General features: G+C 43.9%; 1 protein-coding gene across 1 annotated transcript in view; it reads right to left on the bottom strand.

Moving 5' to 3' along the window:
* LOC119379263 (exocyst complex component 4) overlaps window positions 1-16,935 on the bottom strand; it is a 63,590-nt gene that overhangs the window by 8,921 nt on the left and 37,734 nt on the right. The window contains exons 19-24 of the mRNA XM_037648514.2: window positions 16,583-16,664; window positions 12,615-12,825; window positions 7,589-7,687; window positions 2,445-2,482; window positions 2,246-2,360; window positions 1,680-1,798 (exon numbers count right to left, since the gene is read on the bottom strand). Coding sequence (XP_037504442.1) covers window positions 1,680-1,798; window positions 2,246-2,360; window positions 2,445-2,482; window positions 7,589-7,687; window positions 12,615-12,825; window positions 16,583-16,664 — 664 coding nt within the window. The remainder of the gene's footprint in view (window positions 1-1,679; window positions 1,799-2,245; window positions 2,361-2,444; window positions 2,483-7,588; window positions 7,688-12,614; window positions 12,826-16,582; window positions 16,665-16,935) is intronic.

The following is a 16,935-nucleotide window of genomic DNA, read 5'->3' as shown; positions in this document are numbered from 1 at the left end:
TGAAATTGAAGAACGCTCTATCTCTAGGACCAGTCTTGGCTTCACCTGATTTCTGTCGCCAATTCATTCTCCAGTGCGACGCTAGTAATCGTGGTCTTGGTGTCGTTCTTTCCCAGATAAACGAGCAGGGTGAGGAACACCCCGTGCTGTACCTCAGTCGGAAATTGACCCCGCGGGAAGAGGCTTACAGCACGTCGGAAAAAGAGTGCCAGTGTATTGTTTGGGCGATTCAAAAACTGCGCTGCTATCTCGAGGGGACCAAATTTGTGGTAGAGACTGATCATTGCCCCCTGTCATGGCTTAAAGAAATGTCGGGAAAAAGCGGCCGGCTACTGAGATGGAGCCTTATTCTGCAAGAGTTCAACTTCGAAGTTAAATACAGAAAGGGAAGTGCGAACAAAAACGCAGATGGTTTGAGTCGAGGGTTCTAAGTGGCTTGAGGGCAATTCGGTGGAACGGCCACCTGTTTTTTGTGTAACCTTGCACTATGGTATGTCTTCTTAGTCGAGAGCCGAATACACCAAAGAAAAATAAGAAAAAAAAACGACCAAGAGGTCTCAGTAAACTGTCTGGCAGCCAGGTCGTTTGTGCGCTGCCGGTCCCGAGCGTTTGCGAATGTGTGTGTTGGTGCTCGTGCGGGTGTGTGAAGAGCAGTGTTTCTGCAACATACACTCGTGTTTCCTTCTTTCGACCCTGCATCGGCGGAAGCAGCCTCGACGAAGGACTTCATCGGGGGGAGGAGTTTGTTGCGTGACAGCAGCTTCGCGGACTCTCCGTTCAAGATATATCGGTGTTGCAGCCCGAGATGCCTTCACGCCGTTTCCACGCACCCCGCGAGCCTGAGACCGCCGCGTCTGTCGTTAAACTGACAGTGAACAGACCACGGCTCTTCCCTGGAACGGTTACGGGGGGGGGGGGCGAGAGGTGTTTGCCTGTCATCGCGCCCCTTGCTTTGGAACCAAGCGTCGATGTGTTCGACCTTCGACCCCAGGAGCTGGCGCCTGGAAGCCGCGGCCGGGTCACGGTCACGTGATCGTCGTGGAAGGGAGAGAGCGTCGACGAGGCGACAGGGAGTCCACCTCCGGCAGCCAACGAGTCAAGCTGCTCGGAAAACCGCTTGTTACTCAATCGGGCCTGGGGCCCTTTGTTTTCGGGTCGCGTAGTTTAATAAAGACCCTTCAATAACCATCCCCGAGTCCGCAGTCTCCTACATCCCCAACACCCCCCAAACATTCTTAACTACGACTGGCTGTATTTCACTGAAACAGACACACTGCCCACAGGTCTTTCGTACACAGTTGCAGTTGTTTTGCAGCTATTTTGTATCTTTTGGTACCTGACCATCATAACAACGAACCATACTGGGGTACAGCTGACATCCTAAAATATGCAACCTGGCATGGCGTGCGTCACAGCTTTGGCAAAGAATCAATTTTGCAGTACAGATGCGTACATGACAAGTCACTAAGTATTCCTCATTCAAGTCTGAAGTGTAAATGTGAGTTGACATTTACATATGTGTTGCCAAAGCCATGCACTGAACAGCGGTGCCAAAATAGTACAGCACAGGCACTATCACATCTTAGACAACTGTGATTATTTAATGCGAAACACTATGTAGTATCTAGATTTCACTGGAGTGTAAACCGTCAAAGCTGAAATATCAGCCTGAGGTGCACCTGTGTTTTCTTTGTTGTAGGCAGGCTGTCATTGCTTCATCGATGCTTGAGAGGTCTTTGTTCAGCTTCATTACTTCAGGGTCAGGCTCCTGGCTGTCCACACCACCCGCAAAGTTGCCCTGTTGTCCAAACATGCCCTCCCATCAAAGCTCAAGAACTGCCATGGGCTAAACAATGCAACAGTGTAATGAATACAGAGGTAATATGCAATTAAAGCTGAAAGTGGGCCTAGTTGGTTTTGACTTAAAAACATTTTACCAGCGAGAATAAGAAAGGGGCAAAGAAAAAAGCACACAGGATGATCACTAGCAATCGTCATGTGTGCTTCTTTCTTTGCCTCTGTCTTATTCTCAATGGTAAAATGTTTTCAAGTAATATACATAATTTAATGATAAAACAAGATAGAACAAGTCAGTCATCTTCCTCTGATTATTCCAGTCTGTCATGAACTTGCTCTATGCATTGTAAGGCTTATGGGCTACAGCTAACTATACTTTTTTAGTGCCAATTACTCGGGGCCCTTGAGACATTACACATGAACAAGATGTAAGTCGAACAGCACTCACTTGTATAGTCACAGGTAAGAGATAAAAGAAACAGTGCACTCGCACTTCCAAGTGCAACACCAAAAGGCAAGTATCAGCTATTTCTTGAAAGTCCTTTGCCAGCTCCTCCAATGTCCTGAAGGAGAATAAGGAAGCAGAATATGAAACTTCAACAAAAAAATTTTTTTTTTTCTGTTAAAAAAAAAAGACAAGCACTTACTGGACAGTTGCATCAGGAACTGGTGGTAGATCTTGAACCTGCAAAAAGAAAAACAGTGTTTCCGCAGCTGCCTCAAGGAATGTCCACACACAGTGAACTTGAACATGTTCTCACCACAGTGCTGACAGTTACTCCCTTTATGATAACTGCGTAAGTGATAAATGGTTTAATACAGCAAGATATCCAATGCAGCACGATATACACAAGGTCATAGAGAGGGCATAAGGGGTTTGGCAAAGAATCATTCTTGCAGTACAGATGTGAACATTACAGGTCACTAATATTCCTCATTCAAGTCTGAAGTGTAAATGTGAGTTGACATTTATATATGTGTTGCCAAAGCCATGCACTGAACAGCAGTGCCAAAATACAACACAGGCAGTATCACACCTTAGACAACTACACACCCCTACACTACACACCAGCATACACAATATATTGCTTGAAACTGCTTTCAATGGTGCAGTAATCGAAGGTGTGGAGCATATTTTTATTTTCATCTCCTCATCTTCTCCTTAACTCTTTAGCGGGCCTTTCACCAGGCCCCACTGCAAATTTCGGTTACAGACTAGAAAAGGCACCATCTAGTTCCGTTTTAAAGAAAAAAATTTTCAAATTGGTTCATTATTGCAGGAGTCAGAAAAAATCCAACTGCCCTGCTAATATGAGACTAGGAAAGAAGAGCCACTGTCAGCAGATACCCTCCGCCTTATGTCGTGGCTAGCACCCACAAGCAGTGTACTTTCCTTCTTTCATGTGTCATGTTCTACAACGAGCACCGCCTCCGGCTTTGCTTTTATTTTTTTCGCTTCACAGCATATTATTAGTGGTCGCACTGTGCGCCACATATTGGACTACAGTTGAGGCAACCACGAGCAGTGCCTGTTGCATAGGGTACGCAGGTAGGCAACTTTTAAAGTGAAGAATGCCTCCTTCAAAATGAAGGGTGCGCATCATTTTGTTTGAAATCTTGACCATTTTCATGCATGCAGCTATTTCATAACTTTAAAACAAGATTGCCATTCTACATGCCATGCTTGTTTGTTTATAATGCCCAAACCTGGTGAACAGCAAGTGAAATGTTTATTTCTCATCTAAATCTTCAAACTACCCCAACAATATTCAATTTTTAAAAATTTATTTAACTTCTTCAGCCCTACGGGGGCAACAGCAGGCAGAACTATGGAAGTGAGCTTCACCCCAGGCCACGTACGGCTTCATTTGAAACTAGTGTAGGCTGAAACAGAAGTGTGCATTGCATTTGCTTTACATTATCTGTGCGAGAGCAATACAAGAGGACATCTCAGATCAGTGTGCCTCCTTTTCAAAAACGAGTCGTACGCTGAACTTCCACTTTCTGTGTTCCTGGTCTATTTCAACGAAGACGCTTGTTGCCAGTCATTCATTAAAACTTTTTTAAACTGAAATTCAACCTCTTATGCAAAGTACAGTTGCCAAAGGCTTCTTTTTTGCATGGTAAGTGCCAGAAGAATGTTTTAATAATACAGCAGCGTAAAAACTAATTTTAATAATGTAAAAAAATAAATTTCCTTTTAAATATGAGATTGGCGACCATGACTTGATGCCATGCTAGCCCTCCTCACAGCTCCTCACAGCTACCGTAGGTAGTCCTCCTCCCAGCTACCGTAGGTAGCGCGCAAAGCTGGAAGAAATGCAGGTCCAAAGCACAATGGTGATGTAGGCTAAGTGAAGCTATCGTGCTGATTCTGCCGCCACGATTTGCCATCAAAATCTTGGGTGTTGTCCAAAGTGGCGCACGCCGATGCTATATTATGTTCAGTGAATCGTACCACTTGCTTTCCACTCGCTCAGAAGAACGCACAACGTCGAAAACCGCTGAAACCAGCCAAACCGAAGGAGCTGCAGTCTAAAAATCACATAAAAGCAATGCGACAACCTAAATTACAGCATCTTCATTTACGGTCGCCACGTTTTCTGCTTTGCGACATTGCACATGCATATGTCTGAAGGATAGAGCAAGACCCGGTAAGGTGTCACGAATTCCGGTCACCGCTATACATTGGTTCAACAAAAGTCTTTTCAGTCGGCTTTATCACTGAACATCCACATAATTTTATAGAGCCTGTAGCGGGGTGGCTTGTAAGTGCAAGCAGCTCAAAAAAAAAATACATATATAGTAGACTCTAAGACTTGTTGGAGCAGTGCTCTTACCAAAAAGAACTTAAATTTGCGGCAAAGGCACCTGGTCCGATCCAGAATGGCTTCTTTCTGAGCTCAGGACCATAAAGAGCAATCTGCGATATCCCGATACAAGCGGCAACGTGCTTTTCCCGGTAATTGATATCATCTGCAAGATACTAGCTGCGTTGGTGACATCCATTTCGTGAAAGATCGCTTGCAAGATAACTGAGAGCTCATTACGTTAAAGGGATACTCAACAAAATTTTCGCCGCCGAGATAAATGACTCAATTGAAAGATTGGGTGCTGAAATTTGTTGAAACAACCTTCATTTCAGCCAGAGACTAGCAGAAAATAATGAATTTAATGCATTTTTCGCGAATTGGCGCGTCTAGCGGCCGCGCCGCGAACTAGAGAGGAAGTGACGCGAAACTCCGCGGATAGTGACTCGCCAACCGTGCTCGCAGCAAAATCGCTTACCAATCGACATCGCAAGCCGCCACCCGCTGCCGCGCGTCTCTCTCAAAACGTGTTTTCACGGTCGGGAAGGTGTTCTCCGTGCGTGTTCTCAACCGGCAGCCAACGACGCCATTGCCGCGCTCTCAGCCGTATATTTGTTTTCTCAAGCGGAGCTTGCGCCCACGTCTACAAATTTGCCGTCTGTGTTGTGTGCTGCTACGTGATGTGAACGGTGAAGCACCTGACACAACGCAGAATGCCTCAACGCTGTTCTGCGCTAGGGTGTGCCCTGTCATACCTTTCCAACAGAGCCGAAGCTTCGAAGGATATGGATTCGCGCTGCGCGCCCATCGCAGCCAACGTGGGTGCCTTCAAAGCGTGACTTTTTGTGCTCCGAACACTTCGAGGATAGTGACTATGAGTTACTGTGTAAATTGCTGGTCCCGGCTGCCGACCCACGTTGGGCTACGGTGGCTCGTCTGGCTCGTCGTCCTTGCTGTCGCTTGACACAGCAGAACGGTCACACGCATATGGTTGTATTTGGCGCATCCGTTTTGGAGGCCTGTCGAACTCGGAGTCGCAATGACCGCTCGTGGAACCACTGTCACTCGCACCTTGCATCTTTGCGCTCTCGCGACACGCTCGGTAGTTGTAGCGGTTTTTGAGGAATAAGCGCTATTTTGTTTCCTATGTGGGGAAAAGAGGACGAGGCTCAGCGCCACACCAGCCACCCTCGGTGGTGGTGGTAGTGGTTTGAAGAGGAAAAGGCGCCTAATTTCTGCAGCCTGGTCGGGAGCACGGCGCAGCGCCTACCACCCTCGGTTCTTGAGAGGAGAGTTGGAGAAAGGGAAGTGGCAGGGCAGGAGAGAGCGTGCCGGTTGCCCCCATCTTGCTGGAGCACTCGACGTCACGTCCGCCGACAAGCGCAGTGGCATGCAGCCGCCGCGCTCTCACAATCCACTAAAAATATGGCCAACTGCTCGAAATTACGTGAAATAAACGCTGCGTACAGGAACAGTCGTGTCGTCCGAGTCGAATGTAAGTGTTTTCGTAGCTTTTTCAAATTTTTGTTCAGTATCCCTTTAACTGCTACCGCATCTACGACTGCTCATGCTTGTTGCTTCACACGCAGCGATAATAAATAAACTAAATCGGGCCCTGACACATGGCATATGCGGCGCAGTATACATAACTGCGCAGTGCGAAGAGACGATAGAGTGGAGAGAGAGGTGCACGATATAATGCACCAGGGTTTCCACATGCCATGCATCAGCCACATGCTTTCCATCTCTGCGGCATTGATGGCGAGGAGAGAATTAAGGTGTACCCTTTCCCCATAGCTGCTGCCAGAAAACGCACTGCACAGCTTTGGCAACCATTTTCCATGACACGATGCGGGATTTGAAAAATGCATTTGCCAAAACCACATGCAACTCAAGGGACGTAATTTTTTTTCTTGATCGATTTTTATTAAACTTGGTCCGTTTACACATATTTGTGCGCTAAGTTCAAATATGCAATTATTTTTCTAGCATAATGCGTAGTTTTTAAAATACAAAACATTTCATGCACCTTTTGTGGGAGCAAGATCTTTTCTAAACTGAGAAAGTTGCAAAGTAAATCAGCATTTCACAATAATTCGGAATCAGAACTGTGCGCAGTGCAACAAAAATGGATGTTGTAAACCCATTTGAACAAAAGTTATGGCATGATGAACATTCGCAAGTGAAATCCAGACTGAAATTGACTCTCTCACGAATGTTCACATACAGCGTTAATCCGTGTTGCCTCCCCTTCTGTGACAGGAATAAATGTACTTTTATTCCTTTATTAACAAATTGTATTTTTAATTCGGCAGTGAAACTCATCCAGAAACAACACAGGGCAAGACTCTGGGGTGAAACTTGGTAATTACACCCTTGAAAACCATGTCCAATTCTAAAAAATGTACAGGCTTCTGTTAGTTTTAAATATCTAATATTAGACCACAAAAATGTTTCTTTCCCAACAATGTAAATTATGCCTATTCATCTTTGTATCTCTAATCTGCAAGTAGTTTCACTGAAAAGTGGCACCTGCTTGCTGCTTAACTGGTGACAACTTTCCATGTTGCCTTTGAAAGGGGCAGCAAGAAAGTTTTTACTGCTTTTGACACAAAATTGTGAATTCCCTAGTACATGCAGTGCAATATTACTTGGCTCACACATTTACAAGAGCCTCGACAACAGATTGACAATGTTTCCCAACTACGCTAAAAAAAGTGTTGCAGGTACCCTTTAGAGGCATTTTAGAACTTCCAGTATATAACCAAAATTTGGAATGGGGCTTGGTGGAGGGCCTTTCTACTAGTTGTTATCTAAGTATTTCATGACTGACACTACTCCAGTGTCAAAACATTTAATATTTATGAAGTTGAAACTAGGCATGAGCACAACATAACCTCGAGTTACAGGAATGAAAGAGGCACATCCCACAATAACGGTGCTATTTAGGAAACTGCTGAAAATAAGAGAGGTGTACACACCGATTCCCTTGGAGAAGCAAGAACATAAGTTGATCCACGTTGTTTTTCTATGTGTACTACACAAGTAGCCATGCTCTGGATTCGTGAGCTCAGCCATTCCTAGGTGGGAGAAAAAAAAAAAGATTTTCACTTTTCGTTCCCAATGCAATAGAAAAGGAATCTTTGCTTTATTCGGCTCATCATTCTTGCTTTCTACCTCTTTCCTGCACAAAAATATTGACACCAAGACATTATTTTTTAATGCCTGGCACTACGACCAGTTGAATTCTGGTGGACAAGGAGGTCCAATTTCGTGTGATGTCTGCTTCTGCACACTTAGTAGTTGAAGCTCAAGAGTCGTGTTATTTACCTACTATAACTATTCTGCTATGTCAAAGGAAATTAAGACATTGAAGGAAGAATGCCAAAAATCAGACATCAGCATTAGGCCCAAAGCCTATTAAAGCGATGACTTGTGGATTACACTTCTCAGTTTCAAAAACAGATATGCATCAAAGTCAGCACAGAAATTTGGCCAGGTGAAATGACTCATTACTGTAACATTGCGCAACCAAATTAGTGTTTCATGGATTAAAATCATACACCATATAGCCCACAACACCCCCATACGCAACTGAAGATTCTGATCAACAATTAATTGAAAATGCAAAGCCCAAATTTACTTACAAGTAGGGGTGTGCGAATATTCAAAATTTCGAATATTTTTCGAATAGTGTTTGCTATTCGATTCGATTCGCACTAGAATTTTACTTTTCCAACTTCCCAAAAACAAGTACAGTCAACATCCAATTGAAAGTGACCCCTTCAGATTTTTAATATGCTTCACCACATTACATTTTTGTATTGCGGCAAAGCTGCCTTTCAAGCGCCGTTACGGTCGAACATAGCCAAGGCACAGTCAACGTCCGATTAGAAGTGGTCCCTAGATTTTCAATATGCTTCACCTCATCACACTCCCGAATTGCGGCAAAGCTGCCTTTCAAGCTCCGCTACGGTTGCAAGTGTATTAACTCAAGAAAATGCTGGTTCCAACATGGAGATGAAAGATGTGGCAGAGGTGGGGGGCTCAATTAATGCTGTTTTGGACCTGAAATTTGGGCAGGAAGTCCGAAAAATCGGACGCCGAAGCTTTTTAGCATCCAAAATTTCAGATGTTATTATATAATGATGTCTACGAGGCAGATTTGGAACTCTGGACTTGAAGGGAGGACACCCTTGTCCGCCACATCAGTTGGGCTTCCACAGAAGTTGAAAGAGGAGGAGAGGCTGAGGAAATGGCATCTTTGCCTATCACGTGTAAAGTGTTGTCGGCAACACTTTGGTTGCACCAAATCATGTACATAAATACAATTCGGCCTCTATATTGCACTTCAACCTACCAAAAAATAACACTTTCATTTTGCTATCTCATAAGAATATGCTTAGGAATCCTCTCCAACTTTTTTTTCTGCAATTTCGCTTCGAAGTATTAGAAAAATATTCGAGAAATATTCTAAAAATATTCGAATTCGCTTCGCACCCAAAATTTTGCTATTCGCACAGCTCTACTTACAAGCAAAACCGATCACTTGGTCCAATAACTGGGTCTAATTGAATGAGCAGTGCGTGTGTTGGAAGGAAATTCTGTGGCCTAGTCAAAAGTGACAGCAACCCCCATCACAGGAGACGTCAGTGAGAACTCGTGAAAATAATCAGCACAAGACCAACAGCTTTGCAAACATTTGCTGTACAACAGATCGATCTTAACACAAGTTACACCACAGCAGTGCCACCATTCTCGTTGGTATTTGTAGTATGCTGGCTGTGTTAGCCCAAAAAGAATATATGCAATATGGAATGCACCAAGTCTTTACGATCATTTGAAACGTTTTTTCATCAGTGCACCATGACAGTGTACTAAAGAAATAGAACCTCTGCGCTGTGGCAACTGTGTTCATCACACCAGAAAATTTCTGGTCATGCATTTTTGACAGCCAATATAGCCAAGGAAAATACCTATTTTCTCCAGTAGTTTACAATGTGAACATGTTTTTGATGTGTTCAAACGTTAGGAATGATCCCTATGCATCAAACTCATGTATGCAGCTTTCTTGCTGCATATAGCTCTGAAATTCGTAAGTCCCCACAGAGCTGTACCAGAGGGTTTAACTAGAAAACTTATCTGGCCTCTGTGTGTAAACACAGAAAGAGTCTATAAACTGCTGCATGCCTGTGAGTTGCTATTAAATGCCAAGATAAAAAAAGTTTAACGATACACTAAAGAGAAAAATTACTTCGCATGTATTGATAAATTATCCTTCTACAATACCACAAAACACCACTCGTGCAGTGAGAATGTGCTTGGTAAGCCAGAAGTGGCACAAAAATGAATGACAGGTGGTAACAGTTAGCAACAGCTCACTGTGATGCCATGGGTTTTTATGGCATCTGCTAGGGCCTGGTCAACTACTAAACAGTAAAAATTGACAACTTTGTGTGCTAAAAGGGCTACAGAATGAAGATGACAAAGTTTCAGGAACTTTTATTGGGCCTAAGTTCCCCATAAAAACAAAAAAACGCTGATATCCGTGTGATCGCACAGACATGCCAGAATTGCAGTTATGGCACAAAATTTTAAAAATAGTTTTTATGAAATGAGGTAACGATATAAAAAATTTATTCAGTGGTCTTCAATGTCCCTTCAATTAAGTGTTTATGTCTTTCAAGAAGACAACTGTTTGTAGTGGGAATACAGAAATGAGCTGGACAGAAAGGCAGGTAAGAAATTACCAATTTGTAAGTTTAGTTGATTTCAAGAAAGACTGCTCTAGATCCTAGTGCATTTTGTAAATGTCTAGCAAGGCAAAGACCATGGTATTGCGACATTTGTGCTACAGCAGACATGGCTAACATTGTGAAGGATTTGAAAAGATATATGCAGAAATGACAGGGCAGGAAACAGTGGCTTCAGTGAAACATTAAAGACCTGCAAGTGTTCAATCTGAAGCGCTGCACACAAGGCCCTCGTCTCTTCTAGATCTGCCTAAACAAATAGCACTGCCACCATGTCTGCGTGTCACTTCCTCTTTCAGCATGCTATCTTAAAGGTCACTGCTATTGATGAGCAACGCGCAATCTTGAAATAATGTAGAGAAAAGCTATTTATTTCTCTCGTGCCACTCAAAGCACCGTAACACAGCGGGTGGGAACCATATTGTTGCCAGCTCTAGGTACTGTGCCCCATAAACGGAATTTTCACACAGACAAAAAAGACCGGACGCACACAAATGAAAAATCTTTTTGTTAACACTTCACAGATCACTAACGCTAAAGAATAGTTTTCAATATACAGATTGCAACACTAGGCCTAAAGGCCTAGTGTCGCCTATGTCGAAACCAGCCTATGTCGAAACTGTGCCATGCCAGCAACAACGTACATACCACAAATAACATGTGAATGCACCAATACCATCGTCCATCAGCAACAGCAATTGATATGACAGGAACCACTAAACTGAGAAATGTCTCTTCCCAACTTGAGGAAATTTTTCGAGTTGATTCCTACTCGCATATTTTTTAAGTCAATTCCTACTCGCATGCTATAAACTGAGCTTCACTTGCAAATGCAAATATAAAAACCAAATGCAGCTCCACTATTGTCATTTGTGAAATCTGAGGAAGTGCATAGCACGGTCACGCGGCGATTCCCGTTCGTGGAGTTCCCACTACTCCATTTACCACACCGACGACGTTAATGTTTGTGGTAAGCATGTAGGGTTTCCCCGGCACGAGTAGAATCTTGTTAGGGAGATTCGTAAACTCAGTGTGCAACATGTGCACTACTTTTTGATGCGCTTTATCGGCTTCCTGCTTGTTACGGCAGTTGCGATATCTGTCTGCAGCGAGTTCCGTCAAGTTGTTTCCCCCTTCAGATATAGCGACCAAGCGCCGGCAAAGTGCACGTGGGAGGAGCTCTTGTGCTTTTGGCGAGGCGGTGGCCAAAATCTCTTGTGTGGCACGGGAGTCAGGTGCATGTTTCTGAAGCGTTTTTAGTGATTGTAAGTTATCACGATTACTTCTTGGTTATTTTTGTTATTTATATTATTTTAGACCTTGTTCTTTCATTTCAACCCGGTTTTGAGCATTGCTAGCCTTGTTATGGCCTGTACTGAGCGCTTTACTGTGAGCACGATCACATCACAGAGGTGCATGGATGGATTGTTTTGGGACGTTAAACCCCAACAATTATTATTATGCATGGATGGACGACAAGCCAGGCCCCTAAAGTGCTCAGCACTTAAAACATTTTCAACGCTCTGCATGTCTATCGGGGGCATGCGACTTAGTCTTGTGTACCGCTTTCACAAGCATCTCTCACTGCTCAAGGAATACTGAAGTGCCGATGTAATTTAGAATGATTCAAAATGTAATGCAAAATTTATTCTCTATTTCTCTATGATAAATTCCGGAAAGTGATTGGGGAAAAACAGGATGCAGTCAGATTTGTTCCAACCACTCAGAGAACCCAAAGGTTCTGTTCCAGAGCCCCCGAAGAACTCAGCCTGATAGCCCTTGATGTACAGTACTCACCAATTGAAACGTAATTATTTAGGGCTAAGCAATGCATGTACTTTTGTTTGCACCGTCTTCAGCTTGTGTCATATTGGTGTCATTTTGACTCGTACACTTTACATAAGAGCCAACATAGCTTTTCGTAGCCAGATTCGTAGCAACATGACGTGGTATCTCGAGCAATTGTGTATACCAGTCGTTATACTAAAAGTTTTGATGTCCCGTTTCAATCAGTGAGCACAGTACACTACAGGCTTTCCCATTCAATTTAATCCAAGCGCCAGCCAATTTGGCTGGCACTTGCATTAAATTGAGCAGGAAAACCTGTAGCAGAAAGATCATGCTTACTGGCTGAGTCACTATATGCATGCAAAGAAAAAAAGCAGGTTTGATCATGAAAAAAATGCCTGTTGGCTTTTCCAAATTACATGATTATGATATCCAGCAAAAAGAAGTTTTTCCACAACGTCCTTACAAGGCTTTCCTGTAGCTGAGCAAGCACACGCAGCTGGGCCACATCTGAGAGGATTTCGTGTGGAGGGATGAGTGTGCCGCTTGCCAAGTTCCCGATAAGAATTTCAGACTCCTTCTTGTTGCGCAGCCGCACTTCTTCAGGTGACTCTTCGACATCCACTGCTGCCCTGTTCTCCTTCATCAGCTGCAAGTTCGCCCAGTTGGGAAGGGACCTGGACATCATGAAGACAGCAGCACGTTAGGTCTAGGTTTTGTCTAGGTTAGGTCTAGGTTTGCAGGGCCAGCTTATGCATTTAAAAACAGCTAAAAGCTGTCACTTCATTACATGTTCAATAGTGCTTCAAAATATGTCCCATTTCAAGGAAATCAGTACCATGACTATGTTTCACATTTCTGGCTCCCACAATCAATCAACCATTGATAGACACAGCCACAAATGCACAGTAGCGTGCGCCAATCTCACACAGGTGTCTCTGTTAGTGTACACCTGCCAGCAAAATTTTTAGGCTTTTGGCTGTCTTGGAACACCGCAGTGACCACTGCAGGACAAAAAATGCATTTAGAGAATGCAAGCAAATGGAAGCCAGTGATCTCTTTATGAGTATTTCACTGCAGTTACAGGTTACATAGCCGAGCAGAAATCAAAAATGCCCGTCACAAACACTTTTTCGTCTTTCTTTGCTCCACCACGTTTTTTGCAACGCCAATTATACGCACATATCAAGCCATCTTCAGACAGGCCCGTGGTGGTCCAAACATTCTCGTATTCACAGCAACCCGTGACGCTGTCTCTGCTCTTGGCATGGCTAATGCCATATGACCATAGGCTAATGACCATAGTCATGCCCTCTGACACGAAAATTTTCAGTTCTCGCTTTTTTGCATCAAATTAAAGGCCAAGTCCCTAAGAGCCTAGAAAATGTACTGCTAAACATGAGTGCACCCTGAAAAAGTAATTACAGTATGCTTTTAAAAGCTAGTTTCAGTTCCTACTGTACCCTGATGTCACAACATGGTAAGAGCTTCTCGTCACGTGCTCACGCATGATATTGTGATGTACTCGCGCAAGATATCATGACTCCGCACCGTGGCTCCAATGGTGACGCACAAGTGGCCATTTTGAATGTTTTGGTGACGCACAAGCGGCCATTCTAGAAGTTTTGGTATCTGACGTCATCATAACTAGCCAGACTGCTGCGTGAAGTCACCAGAATTAATACTGTAGCCAAGGGCGTCCGCAGAACTTTTTGCAGGGGGGTGCATACGCAGGGGGGGGGGGGGGGCATTGAGCACTGGCAGCCTTTCTTTCACTGCCGTGACATGACATGCAAGATTAGTGAGTAGATTGTAACGCGCGAAATTGAATGGCAAACCTGAAGGCCAGGACCTGAGTGTGCTAATCAAGCTGTGTAGCTTATCGCGACTGCATAGAAAAATATTATCCGCAATTCCAAGGGGGGGCAGCCGCCCCCCCTTGCACCCCCCTCCGGACGCCCATGACTGTAGCCTGATGTCAAGCTAGTGTCGATGCTGGTAGGTGCACCATGGGAAAATTGACTTTGATATCAAAATAAAATATCTTAGCATTTGCTGAGCTTCACACTTGCTCATGGGCCGTCTCTGTATACAGAAGATTTGTATGGCAGAGCAAACTCACCCTCGAAAAATGGTGTCAGTACCCCTGTCTACCTCTCCTAGATCTTCAAAACCGCTGTTAAACTTCTCGTCGAAACATTCTAAGACTATAAAAAACAGTATAGCCATGTCATGCCTTAAGTCTTCTCTCACCAAGTCGTGAGCACAAAATGAGTGCCAGCTTAACACACAGGTCACGTGTCTTTTAGATGTAGGTTACCCTCGCGTGACAATGGCCACTGTCGCTGAATGTAGAAGTCCATTTTGTTAAGTCCAAGCATGGTTGCAGAAAGCAATAGTAACAAGCGTGTTGTAGATATTCCTTACATTCATTTCATATCTCACAGGCTAAAGTAAGTGGGAGGTAGATACAGCATTAACATTGTGTTTAAAGGAGTACTGACACGATTTTGAAGTGCAGCAAAACGGACGTTTTTGGTTTCCTTGGCATGTAGTGTTAACGCTCTCCCCACACCACATCCGGGAAACACATATAAATATTTAAGTTTGATTTTAAAGTTTTCATCTCCCAGCATCTGCAAGGCAGCTTCACCGCATGACGTTTCAAGTCACCTATGACGTTTCAAGTCGGCTCACTTGGTTTGCGAAATCTGGGTTCTGCATGCAGCCTAAATCACAGAAATCGCTTTCGGAGGCACTGGACGACAGTTCACTCATCATGAACCACGTTCAACTGACAGCAAAGGACAGCAAGTGCATATTTCGTGGGTTGCAGTCTGCCCGTGACGTCACAGGCAGACTTGACACGTCACTATGAAGCCGCCCTCTCGAAACCGAAACCGCAACTGCTGGTTGAAAGAAGCGGTATTAAAAATATATGCAATGCATCTCCAGGCACCACGGCACTTTTTTTAGGGTTCTCGACACCCGTGCTTTCATTTAGAGCAACAACCCAAAAAATTTTAAAATTCATGTCAGTACTCATATGTGCCACCATGCAGAGAAAGGATGAGCGGGTTATAGATAAGGAGCAGACTGACATTTGTTTCATCAAACATACCAACAAATTTACTGACTGCCGTACGAGTGTGGTGTATATGATTTCGTTCAGCTGTGGCTGCTTCTACGTAGGACAGACAGGTCACTGTGTTAACCAGAGATTAATGGAACATAAGAGATTGCTAAATGGAGGCTCACCATGTTATCTATGTTTACATTGTCGAGAGTTTAAGTGCACGCAAAATTCGATGAATGCACAGTTTTGTACAGGCACAGGAATAAGAAACACGTCTAATGGTCGAGGCCTGGCATATCTATAATAGTGGTAGTGCATCTGATTAACTTGCATAAAGAAAAAATCAAGTGCCTGAACAGTTACCTTTCACATAGACCACCATGCGTGCCGGACTGATAGGTATTGCCTCTTGCCTGGGCATGCACATATAAGTTTTTGTGTCTACCTTCTTTTCCGCCGCTGTGCACCTTTTTCAGTTGTTAGTCTGGGTTTGTGGCGTCTTGACTTCTCTCTTGTGTCCGTGTTTGCACGCCCTGTCTTTTTAACATGAATATCCACTTATGTTCTCAGTATTCACTTCTTCATGTCGCCAATATTCTTTCTTCTGGTTCCTCATCTGGCTGAACATCTTGTACCTATTAAATTTTCTTAGCAGCTGCAAGTTTTCCGAACCAAGAGAACTTCAAAAGAAAAAAATTGGTGAAGCTTGCACTAAACCATGCAAGGCTTGAAACAGCGAAACTGGATGATTCTGAACACTAATCTTGTTGCTTCTAGGTTATTTCTAGGCCTTAGCTAGGTGACGCAGATTGTTTCTAGGTTGTTACTAGGCTGCTAGGTGACGCTAGGTTGTTTCTACGTTGATTATCAGCGCAGAGAGGTTCCAGTTAAACCACAGACACGACACGGATGTCTAAACTCCAGAGACAGAAACTAGCGCTGAAACCAATCGTTCGCACCTCTCGTAGATCTATGGGCATGTCGTCGTTGGCATAGGCCTTCCATCGCTTTGGGGTCTTCTCGCAGCCGCCGTTGCCTTTCCCGTTACCTAGCATTCTCTCGTCGTATGTACTCGGCGTCTTTGGCTCGCAGCCATTCGTTGTTGGGCTAACTGTTGCCTTCTTCATTTTTAGTGGACCAGTGGTGAGTAGTGGGATTTACCCAATTTCTGTGGCACATACCCGTTTATGATTATGATAATTTTTGCCTCCTTGATTTTTAGTGGACCAGTGGTGAGTAGTGGAACTTTCTCAATTTCTGGGACACATATCCGTTTATGAATTGTGATATGGCATACAACTTACAGCTAGCTTAAACAGCTTCGCTGTTAAAAAGAAGTGGGGGAGAAAGTTTCTCACATCAAAAAGCGGCTGATGTCTTCATCCTTGGCCCATGTTGCACTGATGATACGCTTGTCTTCAGATTCTGGCTGAACAATGCCTGCAATATGTGACACATAGTTGCATTTAGGATTGATATAGCATTCAGGAAGCACAGTGACAATTTCATATGCAGGGGTGGAACTGACACAGTGTGCCTAGGAAATTAGGTAAGAAGTAGGTAAATGCAGTCTGGGAGCTGGCTGGGAGCAGCTAAATGATCATTTCAGAAGAAGTAGATGGGGTATATAAGTCTTTATTATGCATCATAGAAGCATGCAGTATATATTAAAATGATTAACCTAACACCACTTTTACAAAAAGACGCTTGT

The sequence above is a fragment of the Rhipicephalus sanguineus genome, chromosome 1 (assembly GCF_013339695.2).
Source record: "Rhipicephalus sanguineus isolate Rsan-2018 chromosome 1, BIME_Rsan_1.4, whole genome shotgun sequence".
Taxonomy (NCBI): domain Eukaryota; kingdom Metazoa; phylum Arthropoda; class Arachnida; order Ixodida; family Ixodidae; genus Rhipicephalus; species Rhipicephalus sanguineus.
The sequence above is the reverse complement of the archived record's forward strand: the minus strand, read 5'-3'. Positions and strand labels throughout refer to the sequence as shown.